At 45.2% G+C, this 24,359-nt stretch overlaps 1 protein-coding gene across 5 annotated transcripts in view; it reads left to right on the top strand.

The window, feature by feature from the left end:
• Positions 1 to 163: 163 nt before the first annotated feature.
• Positions 164 to 24,359, top strand: part of TBC1D13 (TBC1 domain family member 13) — a 68,097-nt gene continuing 43,901 nt past the window's right edge. The window contains exons 1-5 of one of the 5 annotated variants that reach the window (XM_030207901.1): positions 164 to 274; positions 1,767 to 1,840; positions 2,186 to 2,226; positions 8,369 to 8,430; positions 14,622 to 14,721. In XM_030207901.1, the coding sequence (XP_030063761.1) occupies positions 8,390 to 8,430; positions 14,622 to 14,721 (141 nt within the window). In that variant the 5' untranslated portion in view covers positions 164 to 274; positions 1,767 to 1,840; positions 2,186 to 2,226; positions 8,369 to 8,389. Of the gene's footprint in view, positions 275 to 433; positions 514 to 707; positions 857 to 1,766; positions 1,841 to 2,185; positions 2,227 to 8,368; positions 8,431 to 14,621; positions 14,722 to 24,359 lie in introns of those variants that run through there. The other 4 variants (XM_030207900.1, XM_030207902.1, XM_030207899.1 and 1 more) reach the window with 4 other exon arrangements.

Raw genomic sequence — 24,359 nt, 5'->3', positions numbered from 1 at the left:
CCTAGCAACCAAGCGCTTGCTTCCGGCATTCTAGAGTCCGTCCGGAAACAGTCTCCCGAGCTCAAGGTCCGTTGAGCTCTTTAAACTCATGAAAGCACGCTGACAGTGGCGGGCACGGTGGAGCAGTTTCTGTAAGAGCGAGAATACGTCCCTTTTTTGGAATTCAATTAAATACGTGCTGGTTGTCCCTTATATAAAGTACTTAGCTAGGGGGCATAAAATAATAAAACCATAAACCAGGACTACGGTATATAAATGGATGCTGCTGCCCTAGGTAATTGCCTATCTCCGCTTAATGGTTGGGATGGTCCTGAGAGATTATGATTTCTCGGTGTGGTGAGAGTTATGGGCTCTTGCTTTAGGGCGCTCTACAGTTTCTTGGAGGTAGGGGAAGCACGGGCCAGGCTTTGCCCTGGGGCATTAGGGGAGGAAATCGCTTTCCCACCGGAGTGTTTAAGGCGCGCGCTGCCTTCACTTTCCGGAAGTCAACATGTCGTCTCTGTACCGGATCAGGTACAAGCGGCGTATGGCAAGCGCATAGGCTTCTTAATTTCATTGTTTTCGAGATTTTGAAAGAAAGAATGAAAAGTCCCACGAGTCTTAGGGGCGGCGGGACACAGGGGCCTCAGTATGGCACGGGGCTTAGGATGCCGAGTATAGGGTTTTGTTTTTTGGGCGGGGGGTAGCTGTGGGGCACCAGGGTGTTGAGAGTCTTGGCATGCAAACTTCAGTATTCAGGGCGAGTGGTGATGGTAATGCTGACACTAGGGTGTTAAGGATGTTCGGGGTGTGGGGTGCTCGCTCAAGAATGTCAATGTTCTATGGATGCAGAATACAGGGTGTTATGTGGATACAGGTAGGAAGTACTGTAACAGAGCATGCACAGACCACTTATCTGATTTCAAAGAGTTCATCATCACCTCGCAGTTGAACTATTTGGCTATTCTGGAAATCTTTAGGGTGAAAGTTATGTCTTTAGCAGCTTCTTTCCTTTAGTGCAAAGCCAGATATCAAGTGACTCTGTTAGCTCTAGTAAGCAGCAGAGGCGTAAGTATTCGGTTTAGTGTGTAGAAAGCTAATGGGTTTCATTTCAGATCATTATGGCACTTGCTGTTTGTGTTACTTGTGTAGTAAGAGCAAATCTGATGGGATTTTGGGGAAGGTATTCTCTTTTGCTGTCTGCTATAATCTGCAGGGCTTCTACTGAAACCAAAAGGTTAGTTGTTTGCCCTCGTACCCAAAGTTTGAAACCAAGTTTCTTGACGGAAATATGTTTTTTTAAAATTCTGAACTTCTGCCATTCATTTTAAAGCTGATTTTCCAAGTCTGTAAACTTGATTTTGCACAGCAAAGATCTATACAAAAATAATTAGATCTTTGCTGTGCAAAATCAAGTTTACAGACTTGGAAAATCAGCTTTAAAATGAATGGCAGAAGTTCAGAATTTGCAGGGACGTTTGTCACTTGGGTTCTGAAGCAGTGAGTTGCTTTTTTTTTTTTGTGTTGTGTTTTATTTTTTTTAAATGCCTTAAGAATTTGTGCTTCTGGTCATAATTTCCATATGTTTTGTTTCATCATGATTTAAATGTGAAATTCATTAGCTAAATGCCGTTTGTTAGCTTTAGTAGTTACTCAAAGAGGCCTAGAATAGTGGAACCACTTAATATAGGGGGGGGGGCAGAGTTCACAGAATGTGAGGGGGCCTTGTACTGCTAATGCATGGAGCTTCATGTACCCTTATTTCTTCATACCTTGTACTGTCCTAGGATTGCAGAGTTCAAAACTGTTCTTGCTGAACCGAAGATTAACCTGGCAAAGCTGCGAGAGCTGAGCTTCAGTGGTGAGATGTTGTCATGCTCTCCCTTATCCTGCCTGTGTATATGGTGTGACCTACGTTGCATTCGCTGTCAGTGGCAAGACATTGCTTTGTGCTGTCCCTCGTCCTGCTTGGGTATATGCTATGACATGTGTTGCATGCTCTGTCATGTTTCTGATTACCAGATGATTTTCCTTTGTTATTTGCTCTACATGTGGTAAGACTGGATTTGTGACTTGTTTTCTATGCTGGAAGCCTCTGGAATGTCTACATTTTGTAAATATTTCAGAAATTAACAGTAAACACATTGTTTTATTCTCTTACTGTTTGTTTCTTTCTTTCTTTCTTTTCCTGTTCTCCCTTTCATAGGGATACCCTGTGAGGATGGACTCCGTTGTCTCTCCTGGAAGGTGGGTTGCATTATTTTTTAACTCTGCATTTGAGACTTGGGATTCTGAGAGAAAATACTATATGATATTAGGTATTATCAGTTTGTGTTATAGTCTAGATTTTTTTATAAAATGTATTTCTCATTTATTGCAGTCCCATATCTGAAAGCTTTTACACCTAGTACTAATATTAATAAATTGCTTATCAGTTCAGTGTGATTAAGAAACTGTCAAAACTCAGGCATAACTGAGGAAAGGAACAAAAACACATGGGCCCTATTTACTAAGCATCGCTAAGGACGTGCTAGCGTTTTTTAGTGCACGTTAAATGCATGTTAAACATTAGCGTGTCTTTAGTAAACAGGGCCCATAGAATTAGTAATATTCAATCACTATTTCCAATACAAAACCTCTGAAACATCAAAGTTTTTAAATGTTTTCTAAAGAGCAAATAATCAGCAGTTCTAATATTCTTAAGAAGCTTGTGCCACATCTTTGTGACTTGATAAGAAAAAGTAGACACAAAACTTTGCGTACATTTTATTCCCTCAGAAATATATTATTTGATTTTTTTTTTATTGTAATGTACCTTGAAGAGATGATCAAATCATGAGTTTTATCATGTATTGTGGTATTTGCCCATATAGAATCTTAAACACTAATGTTCATGCTTTAAAACTTATTCGTACCTGTATGGGTAACCAATCAGCCTTGGTATACAAAAGTGTTATAAAACTTACTAGCAGAATATACCAATCTCAAGGCTGTATTTTGCAATGTTTATAATTTCCTCCATAACAAATCAGAACACCCCACATACAACACATCACAATAATCCATCTGACTCAGGATTAGAGCCTGTACCACTACTTTAAATTGTTCGAAATCCAATCAACTCCTTATCTTAAACGCTGTGTACTTAGAAATCTTTTCTTGACAGCATCATCTGATTCTCAAACAAAACAGTAGAATCTAAAATGACACCCAGCACCTTTATAGATATTTCCAAGTAAAAAATAAATAATTTATAATTAAATTCTGATATAGTGCCTCTTGTTGTGGAGGATGCAATAACATGAATTTCATTTTATCCATATTAATCTTTAAGCAGTCTGATCTAACCCATGTTTCTACAGCATTTAACGTAACATCCTATTTTTGAGCCAGGATCTGATACCATATATGTTATAGGGATCACCAAGCTGACGACATCCGCATAAATACTCCTAGCTCATTCAGTTTTTTTGCCTAAGGAAGATAATAGCACATAAAGGGGCTCATTTTCGAAACAGAAAAATGTCCAAAAAGCAGCACAAAGTGGTAGATGGACCTTTTTTTGTTTTTTTGCCACAACGTCCAAATCACTATTTTCTAAACCCATTTAAGAAGTTTTTCATGCAGTTTGTCTGCATTGCATCCAAATCACAAGGGGACATCTTCGGGCAGGATTTGGGTGTTCCCAAAACTTGGACGTTTTTCTGCCATAATAGAACAAAGCAAAAACATCCAGGGCTAAAAGTTATGACGTTTTGGTCTAGACCTGTTTCAATCACGAGTAAATCAAATAAAGGTTCCCAAAATGACAAGATGACCCTCCTCCCATCCCCTAAAGTTGTGAAATGAACGGTGCATACCAGCCTCTATGACAGCTTCAGATGTTATGGCCAGTCCTATTAGAGCAGCAAGCAGGTCCCCAGAGAACTCTAGTGGTCATTGCAGTGCACTGTAGAGAAGGGAACCCAGGCCCATATCCCACTTGTGGTGGAAAGTGTGAGCCCTCCAAAACCCATGAAAAACCTACTGTATCCACATTCAGGTGATGCAGCCTTAAGGGCTATTGTAGTGATGTATAGTTGGGTACAATAGTTTTTGGTGGGTTTTGGAGGGCTCACCATACAATATAACGGGGTAATGGTGAGATGTATTCCTGCGACCTTTTATGTAAAGTCCACTGCAGTGCCCCCTAGGGTGCCTCACTGCACTGCTGGGATGTCAATGTGGCCAGTCTACTAAGAATACTTCCCCCCCCCCCCCCCCCCCAGTACATCCCAATGGCTTGTTTTTGTTCATTTTTCCCTTAGATTTTTTTTTTCAATAACAGTCATAAAAGAAAAACACATCGAGTACAAAACATCTAGGAAATGGCCATTTTCAAAACAAAAAGATATGTTTTTCTGGTTCAAAAATCACCATATGCACCACTTGATTTTTGGATGTTTTTAGCAATATATCCAAAATCGGATTTAGACTTATCGAAAATGCCCCTCTAAATAATATGGGAGACAGTGGAGAACCTTTTGGGACTCCACATTTCCTTTGCCAAAGATCTGAAAGCAAACTTTTCACTTTCACTTTATAAGCTCTAGTTGTCAAAAAGCCCTTAAACCATTTCAATAGGTTTATCGAATTTCCTAGTTTTTCTAAACAATACAGTAATACATTATGATCAACCACATCAAATGCAGCACTAGATCAAACTGAATTAATACTTGGGTCCCTATCTTAACCAAGACCTAACTTTTGAGTTTAGAGTACCTAACACTATCTCTGTGTTAAACATTGATGCAGAATATTAAACCTATCCAAGTGATCCATCAGTTGTTAAGAAACTATCCAGCTTATTTTCGAAAGAGAAAAACGCCTATAGTGCAACCTAAATCGGGAGATAGACGTTTGTCTCGCAAAGGCGCCCAAATCGGTATAATTGAAAGCCGATTTTGGGCGTTTCCAACTGCACTCCGTCACGGAAACGAATAAAGTTGACGGGGGCGTGCTGGAGGCGGAACTGGGGCGTGGTTATCAGCCGAGGAGAGATGGGCGTCTTTAGCTGATAATCAGGAAAAAAAAGGCGTTTTTACCGCGATTTTGGGTCACTTTGTTTGGACCCTTTTTTTTTTTTTTTCACGAACAAGTCCCAAAAAAGTGCTCCAACTGGCCAGATGACCACTGGAGGGAATCGGGGATGACCTCCCCGGACTCCCCCAGTGGTCACTAACCCCCTCCCACCAAAAAAACCCCCACTTTACAAACTTTTTTTCCAGCCTCTATGCCAGCCTCAAATGCCGTACCTACCTCCATGACAACAGAATGTGTTCGATCCTGTCACAGCCTTTCCTGGGTCAGATGTGGCTCTCGGGTGCAGTACAGGGTCACATCAGCATTGCATTGTGGTGGGTGTAGGGTATTGGGCTCCGTGATTTCATTAGCTTGTGTTACAGTCTCACGATGTTGGTAGTTGGTAGGCTCTTCTCCCATGGTGCTTTTCCCCCTGCCTACTGGGTCAGAGTGTGCCCTGTTGTGTTTCCTGTTGTAGTCCATGCGGTAGTGGCCATTTTTGAAAGCCAGTTTTAGTTCCCTTTCCTGTGTTAGCCACGTTAGGCAACTTAGTTCTTCCCTTGAATGTGGCTGAAAGAGGGCATTGTACAGCATTCTGCCAGCTCTGACCTACTGCTAATCTCAGTACCAGGGAGACTCATTGCCAGTGGGGCACAACCTCTGATCTGCAGTTACTGTGAGTAAAGGTGGTTATTCCAATAAAGGACGTTTTCGGAGAGATTAGTCTTCAGTTGTCAACTGGTGTGCCAATGTTATGTAGCAGCAACCAGTCCTAGAGGCCTGCGTGTATGCAGGTCCCTGGAGCACTTTTAGTGGGTCCCGCAGTGCACTTCAGCCAGGTGGCCCCAGGCCCATCCCCCCCCCCCCCCCCCCCCCCCCCCCCACCTGTAACACTTGTGCTGGTAAATGGGAGGCCTCCAAAACCCACTGTACCCACATGTAGGTGCCCCCTTCACCCCTAACAGCTATGGTAGTGTTGTACGTTTGTGGGTAGTGGGTTTTGGGGGAGGGGAGTTGGGAGCTCAGCACCCGTAGTAAGGGAGCTATGTATGTGGGAGCTTTTTCTGAAGTCCACCGCACTGACCTAGGGTGCCCAGTTGGTGTCCTGGCATATCAGGGGGGCGAGTGTACTACGAATCGTGGCCCCTCCCACAACCAAATGGCTCGGATTAGGACGTTTTTGAGCTGGGCGTTTTTAGTTTCCATTATCGCTAAAAAAAAACAAAACGCCCAGCTCAAAAACGTCCATTTTTTCGAAAATTCGGTTCGGCCCGCCCCTTCACGGACCCGTTCTCGGAGATAAAGGCCCATGGAGATAGGCATTTCCGTTCGATTATGCCCCTCCACGCCTTCCACGATCTTCATTAGCAGTAAAATAGATGCTACAGGTCTATAATTTGACACGTCTAATAAACTGCTGTTTGGATCATTCGGATTAGGGCTAATAATTATATTCTCTAGATAATATAGGATTTCCTCTCACTTAAATCCAAATCTCAACCAGTTCAACCAGATCAACAATTCCTGAGGTAGTGATTTCAATAAATCACCTAGACAAATTCCATTTTTTAGAAGCCTGAGATGAACTGAATCTTTTTTTGTTTTTTGAACAAATGGGGAACTTGTCCCATGGGACTCTGATCTTAAGACAGCTGTTTGCTTGAGCATACATTAAAGTAGTTGTGCTTTCTAGAGATATTTCTAAACAAAATGATTCATTTATATTTTTTATCCCCCAAAAAAGATTTTGTGTATTCCTTTCTTCCAGTTCTTTTCATGGGTTTTTCTCATCCCTGTCAATGCTATTCAGTTATAGGTCATTTATGTTCGTCTTCCTACCTTCGTTCCTCATATTCCTTTAAGCTGTGTCAAATCTTGGCTCACAGACTGTAAACTGAGCAGCATCCTGCCAACCTTATTTCATTTGAATTCATATAAAGCTTTTTACATCAAATTCTGGCAAAGCTTGATTATAGAGAAGCGCTCCATTACTGGGCCAGAGGAGACGTACCTGTGCCTTTCTCAGTTTTGTTAAAGATAGAGGCAGCAGCTGGCACTGGTGCTTTAACAATTTGACAGAGAAGATAATTAGGATGTAAGTATGTGGGCTTGGCCCATGGCAGTGTGTTTCAAGTTTCATCTTTATTTAATATACCTCTTGGTCAAAATAGAATTAAGCGGTTTACAATATAGGGTCAGGAGAAAAGAAACAGTGTACGGTATACAAATCGTGCTCACAGGATAGCAAAAAACAGCCGCAAAAGAAAATCTAACTTACAGAGCCATATCCAGTATTAACACCATACACAAGTTTCATCTTTCACTTTATTTGAGATACCACTTGGCCACAATAGAATTATGGGGTCAGGAGATAGAGACAATCAAAATAATTTCTAAGACACAATAGAGACTTATCACACATTTGTTCTTGTTCAAGTTCAGATCCCCTATCCAGCAGGGATCAGGTGTTCTATGGAGGTAATGTACTCAATCTGAGGGGATGAGGGAAGAACTTCTTTGCAAGAGCAGTACTGGAGGTTAGAAAACTGGGTTCTGAAGGTCCCTCTGATATGAGTCTCTCTAAAGTAGAAAGGTAATCAGTAGAAATAAAATAAAACATAGAAAAGAAAATGATACCTTTTTTATTGAACTAACAATACATTTTTTGATTAGCTTTTGAGCCGGATGGATGAGGGATAGGGAGATATGCATGGTGATAGCAGGATGGCAAAGCAGTAGAATTTTATGTTTTATAATGGGCTAGAAAACCCAGATCTTTAAGTCTGTCTGGTGGGTGTCAAAATATTTAATCATTCTGACTTCAAAGGTCTTACGTTCCTGTATTGTCTTAAAGTTTCCTTTTAGTACTCTTACCATAAAATCATTGATATAGTGTTCTGGCTTTGTGAAGTGCTGCCCTAAAGAGGTGACATCCTGGTTGGCACTGGCATTTTTCATATAATGTCTATGTAATTTAAATTTTCTTCTTTATCATCTTGATGTTTCTCCAATATAGCACCCTTTGTCACACTTTTTACATTGAATGATATATATACCACTTTGAATAATACCACATCTCTCTACTAAAGCAGAAAGGAAAACAGAATAAATATTCTTCCTATGTGCTATAAGGTAACAGAAAGTGCCACATTTCAGAACTGTTTCCCTGAGTTTGGGGGTAAGGAGTGAATGTCAGGAATTTCTGCAGATTTTGTGGGTAGATTCTGTTTGCTGAGTGGAAACGCTGCTCACATTTTTTTTGCTGCAGATCTTATTTTGGGAAATATGATTCTTGAAGATATGGAGTCTGATTTCTCTCTTTCCACAGGTTCTTTTAAACTATTTGCCCATGGAGCAGGCATTATGGCCTTCCATAATGAAGAAACAGAGGTGAGGCAGTGTCAGTTTTCTTTTCTGACTTCACACAAAACTGCAGTTTAGGAATGGAAGGAGAGCAGGGAAATGAGGGTCAGCAAGAGAAAAGGGACAAGAAGGCATAAATGAATCCTACTGAGACTAAAGCTGAACAGACAGTAAAAAAAGATTTGTGGTAAGGGAACTAATATAAAGAGTTTGATTTCTCTGTCTCATTGGGCCAGCTATAGAAAAGTTTTGTTTCCATTTTCTGCTTAGTATATGCACTTATCAGCATCCTTTTGCTTTAATAATGTTTCCATATAATCATGCTGATCAATCCATAGACTGGTGGGTTGTGTCCATCTACCAGCAGGTGGAGATAGAGAGCAATCCTTTTGCCTCCCTATATGTGGTCATGTGCTGCCGGAAACTCCTCAGTATGTTCTCTATCTCAGCAGGTGGTGGTCACACACAGCAGCAGCTCTGGCTAGGCCTCCAAGCCTAATTTTTAGGTTTTGTTGAGTGCCTGGGGTTGAGGGCTCTTCTTGAGCAAGTGCAAACCTGGTGGCGCCAGGTCCCTCCTTTTCTCCCCCCTCCCGCTGGCTCCGTTAAAAAAAAAAAAAAAAATTTTGAACGTCCTTAAGGGCGTTTATTTCGACGTTTATTTAAACGTTTATTGCAGCTACTCACTGGGACACCAGGTCGTTACAGCTCGGAGCGAGAAGCAGGTAATTTTTACCTTTTTATAGCGGGCAGGGGGTTCCCCGATTGATCTCCACGTGGCCTATGGCGTCGGAGGGCGAGGGCGCGAAGAATCGCTCCCCGGACCGCGTGTGCACTTCTAGCGGGGATGCGGGGGTTTTAAAGTCTGATTCGCCCTTGTTGGGTGTCAGTTTGGAGGCCGGTCAGTGTCCCGGGTCTTCCTCCGGCGCGGCGGTTTTTCCTACCATAAGCGCCCATCCCCCGCTGCTCGCCTCCGCCATCTTGGCCGGCCACTCTGCTCGGACGGCTTCTTCTTGGGCCGCCCTTGAGCTGGGAGACGTTCATGCCATGGCCGCCCTTGTTTTGGGCGACGGCAAAAAAGCGGCTAAAGTTAAGCGCCGTTCTTCCCGCGCGGCTCCTTCGTGGAGTGTCGCGCCGGACGCCATCTTGGATGCGCAGCATGGTTCTCCCCCGCTCTTGCGAGCGCCGGTTGAGGGTGCGTCTAGGGCTGTGGCCCAGGCTGCTGAATTGCACAGTTTGGGGGGTTTCTCCCCCGAGTTTATTTTGCTGCTGCATCAGGCCTTCCTTATGCAGAACGCTGCCCCTTCTCCCTTGTCCGATAAAGGGGTTGAGGCCCCCGGAAGTAAACGCCCTCGGGTGGTTGCCCAGGCCTTAGAGGACGCTGTTTCCTCTGATGTAGATGAGGGCAGCGTATCTGAGTTCTCCCAACGGTCCTTTGGGGATTCCTTGGAAGAGACGGATTCCCGCTCGGATGGAGCGGATGACCCCTCTGCAGCACGGATCTTTCGCTCAGAGGATTTGCCCAACCTGTTAATGCAGGCCATGAGCATTTTGAAGATTTCCTCTCCGGAGGACGTCTCTCCCTCAGCCCCTGTTGGCTCCGCCATTATGCTGGGGACGAAGCACCCGCCTAGAACCTTCCACGTGCATGATGCCATGCACACCTTAATTTCGGCTCAATGGGATGTCCCGGAAGCGAGCCTAAGTGGCTAGGGCTATGTCCCGCCTCTATCCTAAAGTGAGCGTGAGGCCTTTGTTTGGCCTACCGTGGATTCTTTAATCACTGCGGTGACTAAGAAAACGGCGTTGCCGGTGGAAGGTGGCACGGCACTAAAGGACGCCCAAGACAGAAAATTGGAAGCGGCTTTAAGGTCGTCCTTCGAGGCGGCTGCCTTAAGTTTGCAGGCCTCAGTTTGCGGCTCCTATGTGGCCAGGGCGTGCCTGACGTTGGTGCAGCGGGCTTCCCCCTCGGATCCTTCCTTGAGGGCTGACTGGCCAGCCCTGGAATCGGGCTTGGCTTATTTGGCAGACTTACTGTATGATGTCTTGAGAGCCTCGGCTAAAGGCATGGCTCAGACAGTCTCTGTGCGGCGCTGGCTTTGGCTGAAACATTGGTCTGCGGACCACGCCTCTAAGTCCCGCCTGGCTAAGTTGCCTTTTAAAGGCAAGCTGCTCTTTGGGGTCGAGCTGGACAAAATCATGACCGATCTCGGCACGTCTAAGGGCAAGAGGTTACCAGAGGTCAGGGCTCGGGCCAGTGTTCGCCCTGGTATCTCCAGAGGACAGTTTCAAGAAGCCCGTCGGTACCGCCCGGGCAAGTCGGGCTCCTCTGCCCCCTCTTCCTTCAAAAGGAACTTCTCCCCCAAGCAGCATTCCTTTCGCAGAGACCGCCGTCCCGGAGGTACACCCTCCGGTCCTCCCCCAGGGTCTCGTACCCAATGACGGGGTCCTGGTCCATGGCCCAGTGCAGATTGGAGGACGCCTGTCCTCGTTTCTGGGTGAGTGGACCAAAGTAACTTCAGACGCTTGGGTGCTGGAAGTCATCAGAGACGGCTACAAGTTAGAGTTCTGTCGACCCTTAAGAGACGGGTTTGTACTCTCTCCCTGCAAGTCTCCGGTCAAAGCTGTGGCAGTGCAGCAGACCTTGGACAACCTGATCCGCCTGGGTGCGGTCGTTCCGGTGCCAGAAAATCAGATTGGCAAGGGACGTTACTCCATTTACTTTGTGGTACCAAAGAAAGGAGGTTCTGTCCGGCCTATCCTCGACCTCAAAGGGGTCAATCGGGCCTTGAAAGTGCGGCACTTTCGCATGGAGACTCTCCGCTCTGTTATAGCGGCAGTGAAGGCAGGAGAGTTCTTGGCTTCCTTGGACATCAAGGAAGCGTACTTGCATATTCCCATCTGGCCTCCTCATCAACGCTTTCTGCGTTTTGCAGTCCTGGGCCGACACTTCCAGTTCAGAGCCCTCCCTTTCGGGTTGGCTACTGCTCCGCGGACCTTCTCCAAAGTAATGGTGGTCATCGCGGCCTTCCTGCGAAAGGAAGGAGTACAAGTCCATCCTTATCTGGACGACTGGTTGATCCAAGCCCCCTCTTATGCAGAGTGCGGCAAAGCTGTGGACCGGGTGGTTGCTCTTTTGAGCTCCCTGGGGTGGATCATCAACTGGGAGAAGAGCCAGCTGCGCCCGACTCAGTCCCTGGAGTATCTGGGAGTTCGATTCGACACCCAGGTGGGCAGAGTGTTCCTGCCAGACAATCGGATTGTCAAGCTTCAGGCTCAGGTGGACCAGTTCCTAGTAGCCTCTCCTCTTCGGGCTTGGGACTATGTGCAGCTGTTGGGCTCTATGACGGCCACGATGGAAGTAGTGCCCTGGGCTAGGGCTCATATGAGACCACTACAACACTCTCTGCTGCAGCGCTGGACTCCGATGTCGGAGGATTATGCTGTGTGCCTTCCCTTGGACCCAGCAGTGCGCAAGGCGCTGAGCTGGTGGATGCAGACAGACAAGTTGTCTGCAGGAATGCCTCTGGTGACCCCGGAGTGGATTGTCGTCACGACGGACGCCTCTTTGTCGGGCTGGGGAGCCCACTGCTTGGGAAGGACAGCGCGGGGGCTCTGGTCTCCTGCAGAGGCAAAGTGGTCTATCAACCTCCTGGAACTCAGAGCCATTCGGTTGGCGCTTTTGGAGTTCATCCCGGTACTGGTGTTGAAGCCAGTACGGGTCCTGTCGGACAATGCCACGGCTGTGGCCTATGTCAACCGCCAGGGAGGTACGAAGAGCGCCCCTCTAGCCAAGGAGGCCATGAATCTATGCCAGTGGGCGGAAGCGAACCTGGAACAGCTGTCAGCGGCCCACATTGCCAGAGTCATGAATGTCAAGGCGGACTTTCTCAGTCGCCATACCTTGGAGCCCGGAGAGTGGCAGCTATCTGCTCAGGCGTTCTTGGACATCACGAAGCGCTGGGGCCAGCCGAGCCTAGATCTGATGGCGTCATCGGCCAATTGCCAAGTGCCGCGCTTTTTCAGCAGAGGACGGGACCCTCGATCCCTGGGAGTAGATGCTCTTCTCCAACAGTGGCCGACACAAGAGCTTCTCTATGTGTTCCCGCCCTGGCCCATGTTGGGCAGGGTGCTAGACCGGGTGGCAAAGCATCCGGGCCGGATAATCCTGGTGGGTCCGGACTGGCCCAGACGTCCCTGGTATGCGGACTTGATCAGGCTCTCAGTCGACGATCCTCTGCGGCTGCCAGTGGAGCAGGGCCTGTTACATCAGGGTCCCGTGGTGACGGAGGATCCCTCCCCCTTTGGTCTTACGGCCTGGCTATTGAGCGGCCGCGTCTGAGAAAGAAGGGCTTCTCAGACAAGGTCATCGCCACTATGCTGAGAGCGAGGAAGCGCTCTACTTCTACTGCTTACGCCAGGGTTTGGCGTATCTTTGCAGCGTGGTGTGAAGCAGGCTCACTTTCTCCCTTCACTGCTCCAATTTCTTCAGTGTTGGCGTTCCTGCAAGAAGGTCTGGAGAAAGGCCTGTCGCTCAGTTCCCTTAAAGTCCAGGTAGCGGCTCTGGCTTGCTTCAGGGGCCGCCTGAAGGGTGCTTCCCTGGCTTCGCAGCCAGATGTGGTGCGCTTTCTCAAGGGAGTTAATCACCTGCGCCCTCCTCTGCACTCAGTGGTGCCTGCGTGGAATCTCAACCTGGTGCTAAGAGCCTTGCAGAAGCCGCCTTTTGAACCCTTGTCGAGGGCATCTCTGAAAGACCTGACGTTGAAAGCAGTCTTTTTGGTGGCTATCACTTCAGCCAGAAGAGTTTCCGAGCTCCAGGCGCTCTCATGTAGAGAGCCTTTTCTGCAGTTCACTGAGGCAGGAGTGACTATTCGCACAGTGCCTTCCTTCCTGCCCAAGATTGTTTCTCGCTTCCATGTGAATCAGCAGCTCTGTCTCCCTTCCTTTCGTAGGGAGGACTACCCAGAGGAATACTCTGCTCTCAAATATCTGGATGTGAGACGTGTCATCATCAGATACTTGGAAGTGACCAATGATTTCCGGAAATCGGATCATCTGTTTGTCCTGTTTGCAGGTCCTCGTAGGGGTCTGCAGGCTGCTAAGCCTACAGTGGCAAGATGGGTCAAGGAAGCCATTGCAGCGGCTTATGTGGCCGCGGGGAAGGTGCCGCCTATCCAGCTGAAGGCTCACTCCACTAGAGCTCAGGCGGCCTCGATGGCAGAGGCCGGGTCCGTCTCCTTGGAAGAGATTTGCAAGGCGGCAACTTGGGCTTCGGCCCATACCTTCTCCAGGCATTACCGCTTGACTGTGGCTGCTCGTGCTCGGGCAGAGGCCCGGTTTGGAGCTTCAGTGTTGAGGTCAGGGATTTCAATGTCCCGCCCTGGGTGAGTACTGCTTCGGTACATTCCACCAGTCTATGGATTGATCAGCATGATGATATGGAAGGTAAAATTATGTATCATACCTGATAATTTTCTTTCCATTAATCATAGCTGATCAATCCATAGCCCCTCCCAGATATCTGTACTGTTTATATTCTGGTTGCATTTCAGGTTCAAGTTTAGTCTTCAGTTCCTGTTCAGGAGGACTTCGTGTTCATGTTTTTCAATGAATTCTTCAAGAGTTGAGACGAATTTGTGTTACAGTGAGCTGCTGCATTCCTCTCCCCTCCGTTTTACGGGGCTGGATTGAGACTTAAATTCTGCCGGCGCTCCCTCCCGCTTCGTGCGGCAGTAGGGCAGCTTTGTACCCCTCCCGCTTTGGCGGTGTTAGGGTCAGTCAGCTCCTCCCGCGGTTGCGGTTGCAGGATAAGCCAGATCCCCCCGCATCGGCGGGTGTGGTGTCCCTCCCCCGCTCCGCGGGGATGAGCTGGACGGATTCCCCTCCCCCACTTGTGTGGGGATGAGCTGGGTTAATTCCCCTCCCCCGTTTCGGCGGTGGTGAGCTGGGCAGAGTGTCCCTTTGTGGGTGTAATTCTCTAAGTGCTGAGTCCTGCGGATGGAGCTTGGATATCGACATACTGAGGAGTTTCCGGCAGCACATGACCACATATAGGGAGGCAAAAGGATTGCTCTCTATCTCCACCTGCTGGTAGATGGACACAACCCACCAGTCTATGGATTGATCAGCTATGATTAATGGAAAGAAAATTATCAGGTATGATACATAATTTTAACTTTGTACTCTTTCTGTTCTTTTTCTTATCCTCCTGCCCTATTCAGAGACTTGTATTCCCAGTTCTTAAAAGAGATGATTATCCAGCCTGGAATTGCCAAAGCCAACTTGGGGGTCTCCAGGGAAGATGTTACCTTGGAGGACCATGTGAGTGGTGAGAAAACACCATAGAACACCGTCGACTTACAAGCGTGTTAGCCTAGAAGTCATGCTCTGAGTGTATGGAGGATACTGCTACAGGCCCCTCCCCCCTCTAAATGTCTTCTTTCACAGATCCTCTGTTATTGTTTGTTTGGTTTTTTTTTTACACAGAGCTTTGTTGTGAGGCTATCTAGATTTCATTTTAGATTATATGCATGTCAACCACTTAGAGTGTATTCCAGCAAAGACAGCATAAAAATCCTTTAGACAGAGTGTGAATGTGAAATTGTTTTTAATTTCTTTTTGTATTAACATTTATAGCCCATATGTTATAATGTCTAAGGAGAAATTAGAGCTTACCTACCTATTTTTTCCCTTGAGTCTGTCCAGATGTGGGTATAAGCTCTCCTGCCAGCGGATAGATATTGAGAACCACTTGTTTCATAACCTAATCCTGTAAAGGGTCCTGTGCAGCCCACAGCCAACCAATATTTCCACAACAAAGCACAGATTTAACTAATATTTTCCCTCACAACCCAGAGCAAGAAACCAAAAGAGAATATTACTCATTTGAATTATTCTAGTGCCTTGACTAATAGCATTGCAGGATCCCATCTATGCTGCCTTCAAACTACACAAAACACAGCTTTCAAACTTACTGTGGAGGCTTGCAGGTTTGATCATGTATCGCTTTTGCTCAGAGAGGCCCACTGTCTTCCCATATCATACCATAAAATTCTTGTTTTGGCTCATGAAGCATTCTGTTCTGGTTTATACTATTATCTGCTGGGTTTATTAATTCCATATTGTCCATCACAATCATTAAGGTTTCAAAACCAAAATATGTTAAAGGATCATGGATTTGATATACCACCTTTCTATGGTACAAACAAAGCAGTTTACACATATGCAGGTACTTTCTCTGACCCTAGTGGACTCATGATCTTTTTATATATTTTTTTTTCTTTTAATTTTTACCTGGGTCATGGAGAGTTAAGTTACTGGCTCAGGGTCATAAGGAACTGCAGTGGGAATCGAACCCAGTTCCCCAGGTTCTTAACCCATTGTGCTAGCCATTAGGTTCTTACTGCATCATCTAAGATGCACCTTGAGAGTACCTGTCATTCTGCCTTTTATTATTTAGGTCTAGCCCTATGGAATTCTTTTCCTGAATCTCTTAGACTTGAACCCAGTATAAAGAGATTTAAGAAGGGTCTCAAATCCTAATTTATTTTTAAATCAGTATTTGAGCTGTGTTACAACTTGCTGCTATGGAGCGACCCTGTTTACTTCGATGGATTTGACACTTGGCCATCGGTTTCAATATTATTGGGATCCTTTTTGAAACTCTCTCACTTCCATACAGTGCTTTTTTTTGTGCCGGTACGCACCGGTACGGCGTACCGGCACCTTTTTTCCTGAGGTCCCGCTCGCGATTCTCCTCTCACCTGCCCTGCCCTCCATGCCAGCAATTCTCTCACCCCTGCCCTGCCCTGCATACCCAGCATGTCCTCTCTCTCTCTCCCCTGCTCGCCCCTCTCCAAGTCGCGGCGATTCCGGCGAACCGTCCGGTCCGGAAGTGAAAGCAGCACAGCGCTGCTCACTGGCTTGTAGGCAGGTTCCTCTCCTCTTGCGTCGCTTCCCTCTCAGCGTGTCCCGCCTATGAGGGCGGGACGCACTGAGAGGGAAGCAATGCAAGAGGAGAGGAACCTGCCTGCAAGCCAGTGAGCAGCGCTGTGCTGCTTTCACTTCCGGACCGGACGGTTCGCCGGAATCGCCGCGACTTGGAGAGGGGCGAGCAGGGGAGAGAAAGAGAGGACATGCTGGGTATGCAGGGCAGGGGTAAGAGAATTGCTGGCATGGAGGGCAGGTGAGAGGAAAATCGCTGGACATGGAGGAGAGGGCAGGGGGAGAGGAGAATTGCTGGGCAGGGGGAAGAGGGGACATGCTGGCCATGGGCAGGGGAGAGAGGATAATTTCTGGGCATGGATGAGGGGAGGGCAGGGGAGGGAGGCGATGTGCTGGGCATGGAGGGAAGGAGAGGGGAGAGAGAATTGCTGAACATGGGCAGGGGAGAGAGCAGAATCGCTGGACATGGGCAGGGGAGGGCAGGAGGGAGCGGAGACATGCTGCACATGGGCAGGGGAGCGAGGAGAATTGCTGGGCATGGATGAGGGGAGAGCAGGGGAGGGAGGCGACGTGCTGGGCTTGGAGGGCAGGGGAGGGGAGAGAGAATTGCTGAACATGGGCAGGGGAGAGAGCAGAATCGCTGGACATGGGCAGGGGAGGGCAGGAGGGAGAGGAGACATGCTGCACATGGGCAGGGGAGCGAGGAGAATTGCTGGGCATGGCTGAGGGGAGGGAGGCGACCTGCTGGGCTTGGAGGGCAGGGGAGAGAGAATTGCTGAACATGGGCAGGGGAGAGAGCAGAATCGCTGGACATGGGCAGGGGAGGGCAGGAGGGAGAGGAGACATGCTGCACATGGGCAGGGGAGCGAGGAGAATTGCTGGGCATGGATGAGGGGAGGGAGGCGATCTGCTGGGCTTGGAGGGGAGGGGAGAGAGAATTGCTGAACATGGGCAGGGGAGGGCAGGAGGGAGAGGAGACATGCTGCACATGGGCAGGGGAGAGAGGAGAATTGCTTGGCATGGATGAGGGGAGGGCAGGGGAGGGAGGTGATGTGCTGGGCATGGAGGGGAGAGAGAATTGCTGGACATGGAGGGGAGGGCAGGGAGAGAGGAGAATCGCTGGACATGGAGTGGAGGGCAGGGGGGAGAGGAGACATGCTGGACATGGGCAGGGGAGGGCAGGGGAGAGAGGAGAATCACTGGGCATGGGTGATTGGAGGGGGGCAAAGGGAGAGGAGGGTTGCTGGACATGGGTGAATGGAGGAGAGGGCAGGGAGAGAGAAGAAATGCTGGACATGGAGGGGAGGGCAGGGGGAGAGGAGACATGCTGGTCATGGGCAGGTGAAAGAGGAGATTTGCTTGGCATGGATGAGGGGAGGGCAGGAGAGGGAGGTGACATGCTGGGCATGGAGGGCAGGGGAAGGGAGAGAGAATTGCTGGACATGAAGGGGAGGGTAGGGAGAGGAGACATGCTGGACATGGGCAGGGGAGAGAGGAGAACTGCTGGACATGGGTGGCTGGAGGGGGGGCAGGGGAGCGAGGAGAATCACTGGGCATGGGTGGCTGGAGGTGAGGGCAGGGGGAGAGGAGGGTTGCTGGACATGGGTGGATGGAGGAGAGGGCAGGAAGAGAGAAGAAATGCTGGACATGGATGGAGGGGAAGAAAGTGATGAAGGAAAAGGAGGAGAAAAACTGCACATGGATGAAGAAAATAGGCAGAAGCTGGATCCACTGGACAGTCAAGTCTGTGGAGGACCCAGCAAGAAATGAAGAAGAAAGGCGGAAAGTAAAGAAATAAATGGAAAGGAAGCCCCGGAAACGGAGTTAAGAGGACAGATAGCAGCAGAATCGGATACTGAGCCAGCATGATCAGAAAAACAGTCACCAGACAACAAAGGTAGAAAAAAATCATTTTATTTTCATTTTAGTGTCTGAAATATGTCCAATTTGAGACTTTACATCTGCTGTCTTATTTTGCACTGGGGATACTGGACCTGTAACAGCTTACAGAAATTTATAATGAATAAAAATCACATTATTTTTTTTCTCCTATACTAGTATAATATTTTCAATGATGTCTGTTTATATGCGCCATGGCTGGTATAAGGGGTGTGACCAATGTCGGTGTGGTTATAATAGGGGTGGGGCCATATGTGGTGACCCCGCCCACAATGAGTACCGGCACCTTTTTTTCTACAAAAAAAGCACTGCTTCCATAGCTCGCAGTCGCCTTCTTAATTAGGGATATTTTTTTACATAGGCATGGCTTAGATGTTTGTTTATTTATTTATTACCTTTTCCCACTTATTAGTAGGCTCAAAGTGGCTTACATAGTTCCGGAGAGGTGGTTACAGACTCCGGTGTGAACAAATACAGTATAGGGGTACTATTATAGTGACAAGTACAGTAAAGAAGTATCGGTAAATAGGTTGGAGTGATTCAGACAAAATGTTAGGGTGTGATCATGCGAAAACTGTCCGTTTCCTGATTAAAATGCCATATTTCGTTATTCGGTGTTTGTGTCAGATACTGGGGTATGCCTTCTTCAACAGGTGAGTTTTTAGGTTTTTTTCAGAATTCTAGATGATTATTCGTAGATTTCATGCGTTTTGGTAGAGAATTCCAGAGCTGTGTGCATATGTAAGAGAAACTTGACGCGCGTATTGATTTATACTTCAGGGTTTTACAACTTGGGAAGTAAAGAGTTAAGTATGTTCTGGCTGATTCAATTGTGTTTCTAATTGGTAAGTCAATTAGTTCAGACATATAGCTCGGGGCTGGACCATGTATTATTCTGTGAACAAAGGTACAAATCTTGAAAGTGATATGTTCCTTGATTGGTAGCCAGTGTAGTTTTTCCCGGAGGGGTTTTGTTCTTTCAAATTTAGATTTTCCATAGATAAGTCTGGCTGCCGTATTCTGATCAGTCTGTAGTTTCCTTAGGATTTGTTCCCTGCAACCCGCATATAATCCATTGCAGTAATAGACATGTGTTAATACCATTGTTTGAATCATGTTGCGAAAAGTTTCCCTCGGGAAGAATTGTTTTACTCGTTTGAGTTTCCACATTGTGTGGAAAATTTTCTTTGCAATAGTGGTGGCTTGGTTCTTTAGGGTTAGGTTGCTGTCAATAATAATGCCGAGGATTTTCAGGTTATCTGAGATTGGAAGAGTGTATTCCGGGGTATGTATGGCAGTGGGGTAGTTTAAGGAAATGGGGGGTGGGGGGACCTTGGTATATTGGTAATTGTTAAAATGATAGTTCTGTTTAGCAAATATTGCTGTTTATTATATACTTGGAATTAAATCAATAAACATGATTTTACAAAAAAAGAAAATCAACATTTGAAGAGTAGCCATAGGTAGAACAGTTTGGGGATCTACGGATTCTGGAGGTCTGCCACTGGCTTAACTCTTTCTACCCTGTTTCCTTCTCCCTCTCAATTTTTAAATTTTTAATTAAACTGCCTTGATTTTTCTGCTGAAGGGCAGTATATCAATTTTTTAATGAATACAGCATAAGGCTGTGTTACAATATGAACTACATCTTTCCGTGGCAGGAAAAGAATCCTACAGGATCAAGATGGCGTCAGGAACGGTTGTGTGAACCTGAAGCTCCTGAGACCTAACACTGCGCTAGTGAATGGATTTCTCTCCCCGACTTTTGGATGGGGAAAAGAAAGGGGAAGACGGTAGTTCCTACCTCCGTGGTCCAACCGCCGACGCCAACCTCCCGCCAAGCGACATTGGAGAGTTTCGGAGTCGGGATCCTTGGCGAGCAGATACCTGCTTCAATGGGCTCGGCCTCCTTTGGTATAGAGTGCAGCATTGAGGGAGCAACGCTGAGTCCCCCCTCCTACACTGCTCCTCCACAACTCGGAAGTGATTTGATGCCTGTGGGACCATGACAGTTTGAGGCAAGGCCTTCAACGTCTGTGGGAGGAGGACCTACGAGCACGGAACAGGGGCAAATGCAGGTCGTTGCCCTGTTACCCGAGGCTTCACTACCATGAGTACCGGAGATTTAACAAGACCTGCAGTGGTCACTATGGACACACTATGGGATGCAATCCAGGGGGTGAATAATACATTACTCTCGATGAACACTTCTATTAAGGGTGAAATATTGGAATTAAAACAAACTAGTCAAACTTTGTCTGATAATGCTCAGGACCAGAAAGAAAAAATTACGAAGATGGAAGGTGAAGTTGAGAAATTGCAAAACCTAACGCTGGCTTTAATTAAAGAAAAAGAATTCCAAGACAAAAAGAATATTTGGAAAACAATGGACGTAGGAACAACCTGAGACTATTAAATTTTCCAAAATCACTTTTAATTTCAGCAGTGGATATGCTTAAAAATATTTTGGTGATATGATCCCAATGGAGGGTTATTCCCCTATAACACGGGCCCAATATATCTCTGATGTTGTGAGACCCCTTAAAGAGCAATCCCAGGCTGCTCCAAATTTGACTGAATTTCTTGAGAATTCTTTGGAACTTATTACAGAAAGAACGACCTTAATTATGACTTTCGCTCTTGAGCTGGACAGAAATAATATCCTACGGTTATATTTTCGCCATATAAATGATGTTTTCTTGGGACAAAAGATTCAGGTTTTCCCTGACATGGCAAGAAGTACACAAAAGAGGAGAAAAGAATTTTTGATGTATAAATCAAGAATTCTTAAATTAGGTGCTACCTTTTTGTTAAAATTTCCTTGTAAATGCTATATCTCTTTTGAATTGGTTAATTATGTATTCTTTACTCCCAAGAAACTCCTAGAATTTATTGAATCGAAGGAAATGATTAGACCACCTGAAGATTTGCCTCCCTAGTTAGGAATGCTGTTATGTTGGCTGCAAATATCTGCTCTGTCCCTACCGTTAGAAATGATTTAATTCATTATATATTTCCTTGTAAAAAAATTACCTAGTATCTTGATTCAAACCTATTGTGGACAAATTTAAGGAGTTTTCAAACTATGCCAGTATTGGATATATTTATATTACCTTTGGAGTTTTTTTTCATTTCTGAGATTGCCAAACATTTATGTCTGTAGATATAAATGAAAAAAATTAATAAAGAATAAAATAAAGAATTTAAAAAAAAAAAAAAGGAAAAAGAATCCTAAGTGAAAAATTCAGTCAAAATGTGGGCAGGCATTTAAATAAGAGGAAGGGGATGGCGGGTGAGAGAAAAATAGTTCAGGATGTTGAGGAGGAAGTGATGTCACTTTCCAGGATGGCTGCATAACTCGTTAACTCCGAAGGGGCTTGGATATTTTTGAGCAATTCTCATCTGTTATTGCTACAGCACAGTGCATTTGGACCCTGACTGTGGAGGACAATATACTGTGAAGAAGCTTGGAAAAGTTCCGCTATATGGCAAATCAGCATGATAAACCACGATCCGAGACGGGTAATATGGAGGAAGAAAAAAATTGTCGATACAGTCTGATTCAGAGGAGAAGGAAGAACACGTGCTGGCTGTAGCGGAGCAAACAGAGGTCACTAAAATGGACATAGTGGGCTGGTTTCAGGAATTGAGAGCAGACATGGCTGAAGTTCGTCGCGATGTCCAGGAAACCGTGAAAGACCTTAAAGTGGAGATACGGGATCTGAGCACTCGAGTTTCCTCGATGGAAGAATTGGTGGATTCTGTATGGGAGCTGTCTAAACTAGGGGAAGTTCCTTGAAACAGCCTATGGAGAAACATAGCCTATGTTGAACTACAGAATCCCCTGATAGAGAGTTTTCATATTCACCCAAAAGATGAGTACTTGAGTATCTTAGTTTATATGTATAGTTGTGAATAGTGCTAATGACAAATAGCAGATACTAAAATAGAGACAAGAAAGAATAGAAAAAGGAAAGAAGAAAAAGTGAATAATCAGAAAATATATCACAGACCAGTGAGGAGGTGGATGCGTAAAGCTTATTGATTTGAAGTTTTATTCAGTGAGTGGCACCGCTGAGGTCAGTGATTAAATAATAGCTGACAAGGTAGCAATATATCTGGTACACTTAATAAGCATGCATTAGAACTGGTCAGCGGCCATGTCTGGCCAGTTAAATAGCTCTGAATATTGAGGAGGTTCACTTTTATGTGTAAATAGGTGGGGAAAATGTGGGATACAAATGCAGCAAATAAAAAAAAATAAATCTAAAAATTGGTGGAAGGCTATGAGCACAATTGCTCACAGTCTTGGCAATAACATTTCTTTTTTTTTTTTTTTTTGTTCAATCATTTTTATTAATTTTTAAATAACAAAAAGAAAGGAAATTAAGTACCAGAGACTTAATAATAGTTTAACAAGTTTGATTATGTACACTGACTTGTAGAAGAATTATAGACATTGTTTACATCAACTCTAGGATCCCTGATTCTGTTTCATTACAGGTATTGTATATCTATAGGAATAAGCATATTACTAAATGTTAGAGGTGAAGACAAGAAACTATACATATATATGTAATTAGTACCCATTTATATTTGCATAGATTATAATAATTAATATTAACTGGATGAGTAATCGAGTATAGGAGACCAGGTTTTATTGAATGCTAAAAGGGAGCCGCATTTCTCTGCAGCAGCTTTTTCATATTTAGCGTAAAGACATACTGTATTCCACCACATATCATAAGATAACTTCGTAAAGTCCTTCCAATTTTGACATATCAGTTTTAAAGCAACTTGAATCAATATACGTAATAATTTGGCTATGTGTGGTTGTATTACCGTGTCTAAACCAAATTCTCCCGTGATTATGATTTTGTATGTTAGAGAGATCTTAAAATCTAGAATATGGGAAATAGTGTCCTCTATACGAGACCAATACTCATCCAGTATAGGACAATTGTAAATTAAGTGGTCTAAAGTACCTACATAGTTGTTACAAGACCAGCATCTATTTGAGACTTCTTTAGATATTTTGGAAAGTTTGTAAGGTGTCCACATAGCTCTATGCAAGATGTAGAATGATGATTGGGTAAGAGCAGATGATTTTGAGGATTTATATAGTAATGTCCAGATTTTTTCCCATTGTTCTGCAGTTATTTGAGAATTGAGTTCTTTGTTCCAAATGTTTTGTAAGGCTGAAGGAGAGTGAGAAGAGTGTTCTTGGAAGATTTTGTACCATTTAGATGCCGTTTTCTTCCCATTAGACAATTGATGACATAATGTTAGACAACTTGGAGTTTCGTCCTTTAATGAGTTAATATCGAAGTTTGCAGAAATGCAGTGTTTTAGTTGTAGCCATTGAAAGTAGCAGTGGTTAGGTAAATTATACTTTGCCTGTAGTGTAGAAAAAGGTAGCCACTTGTGATTATCCAATAGTTGATGTAGAAACCATATTTTTGCTTCAATCCATTTAGGCCAAGCAAAACACATTCCATTAATTTTTAATTTTGGATTATTCCAAAGTTGTATCTTAGTGGTCGAATGGATAGAGATTTTAACACATGAGTCCAATGTGTTGAAAGATGATTGAGAAGCGAATATGATGGGATTATAATCCGAATTGTGTACTGAAGACCATGGTAAGAGAGGTGTTGGGGTTGCTTTAAAGATCTTTGCTTCCCATTTTATCCAAAGTGGGTCAGTATGTTCTTCATTTGAAGTTATCCATAAAGAACTTTGTCTTAGTAAGAAAGCCTTATGGTAGTCCAAAAAATTAGGAAAATTAACACCACCATTGTGTTTGGGGAGTTTAAGATATTTCAGTGCAATACGAGGAGGTTTATTAGACCACAAAAACTTTGACAATATCTTTTCCATATTTTTATAAGTACTGGCATGTAACATAACCGGTAACATACTTAAAATATAATTCACTTTCGGTGCTATCATCATCTTTATGGTGTCTAATCTACCCCACCAAGAAAGTTTAAGTGGAGACCATTTATTAGTCATATCCTTCACACAATTCAAAAGGTATGTAGAGTTGAGGTTGATAGTTTCATTAATATTGGATCCAAATAATACACCCAGATATTTCAGGCACGTGGGCGACC

The sequence above is a fragment of the Microcaecilia unicolor genome, chromosome 6 (genome assembly GCF_901765095.1).
Source record: "Microcaecilia unicolor chromosome 6, aMicUni1.1, whole genome shotgun sequence".
Taxonomy (NCBI): Eukaryota; Metazoa; Chordata; class Amphibia; order Gymnophiona; family Siphonopidae; genus Microcaecilia; species Microcaecilia unicolor.
Note: the sequence above shows the minus strand (reverse complement) of the source record. Positions and strands in the feature narration are given on the sequence as shown.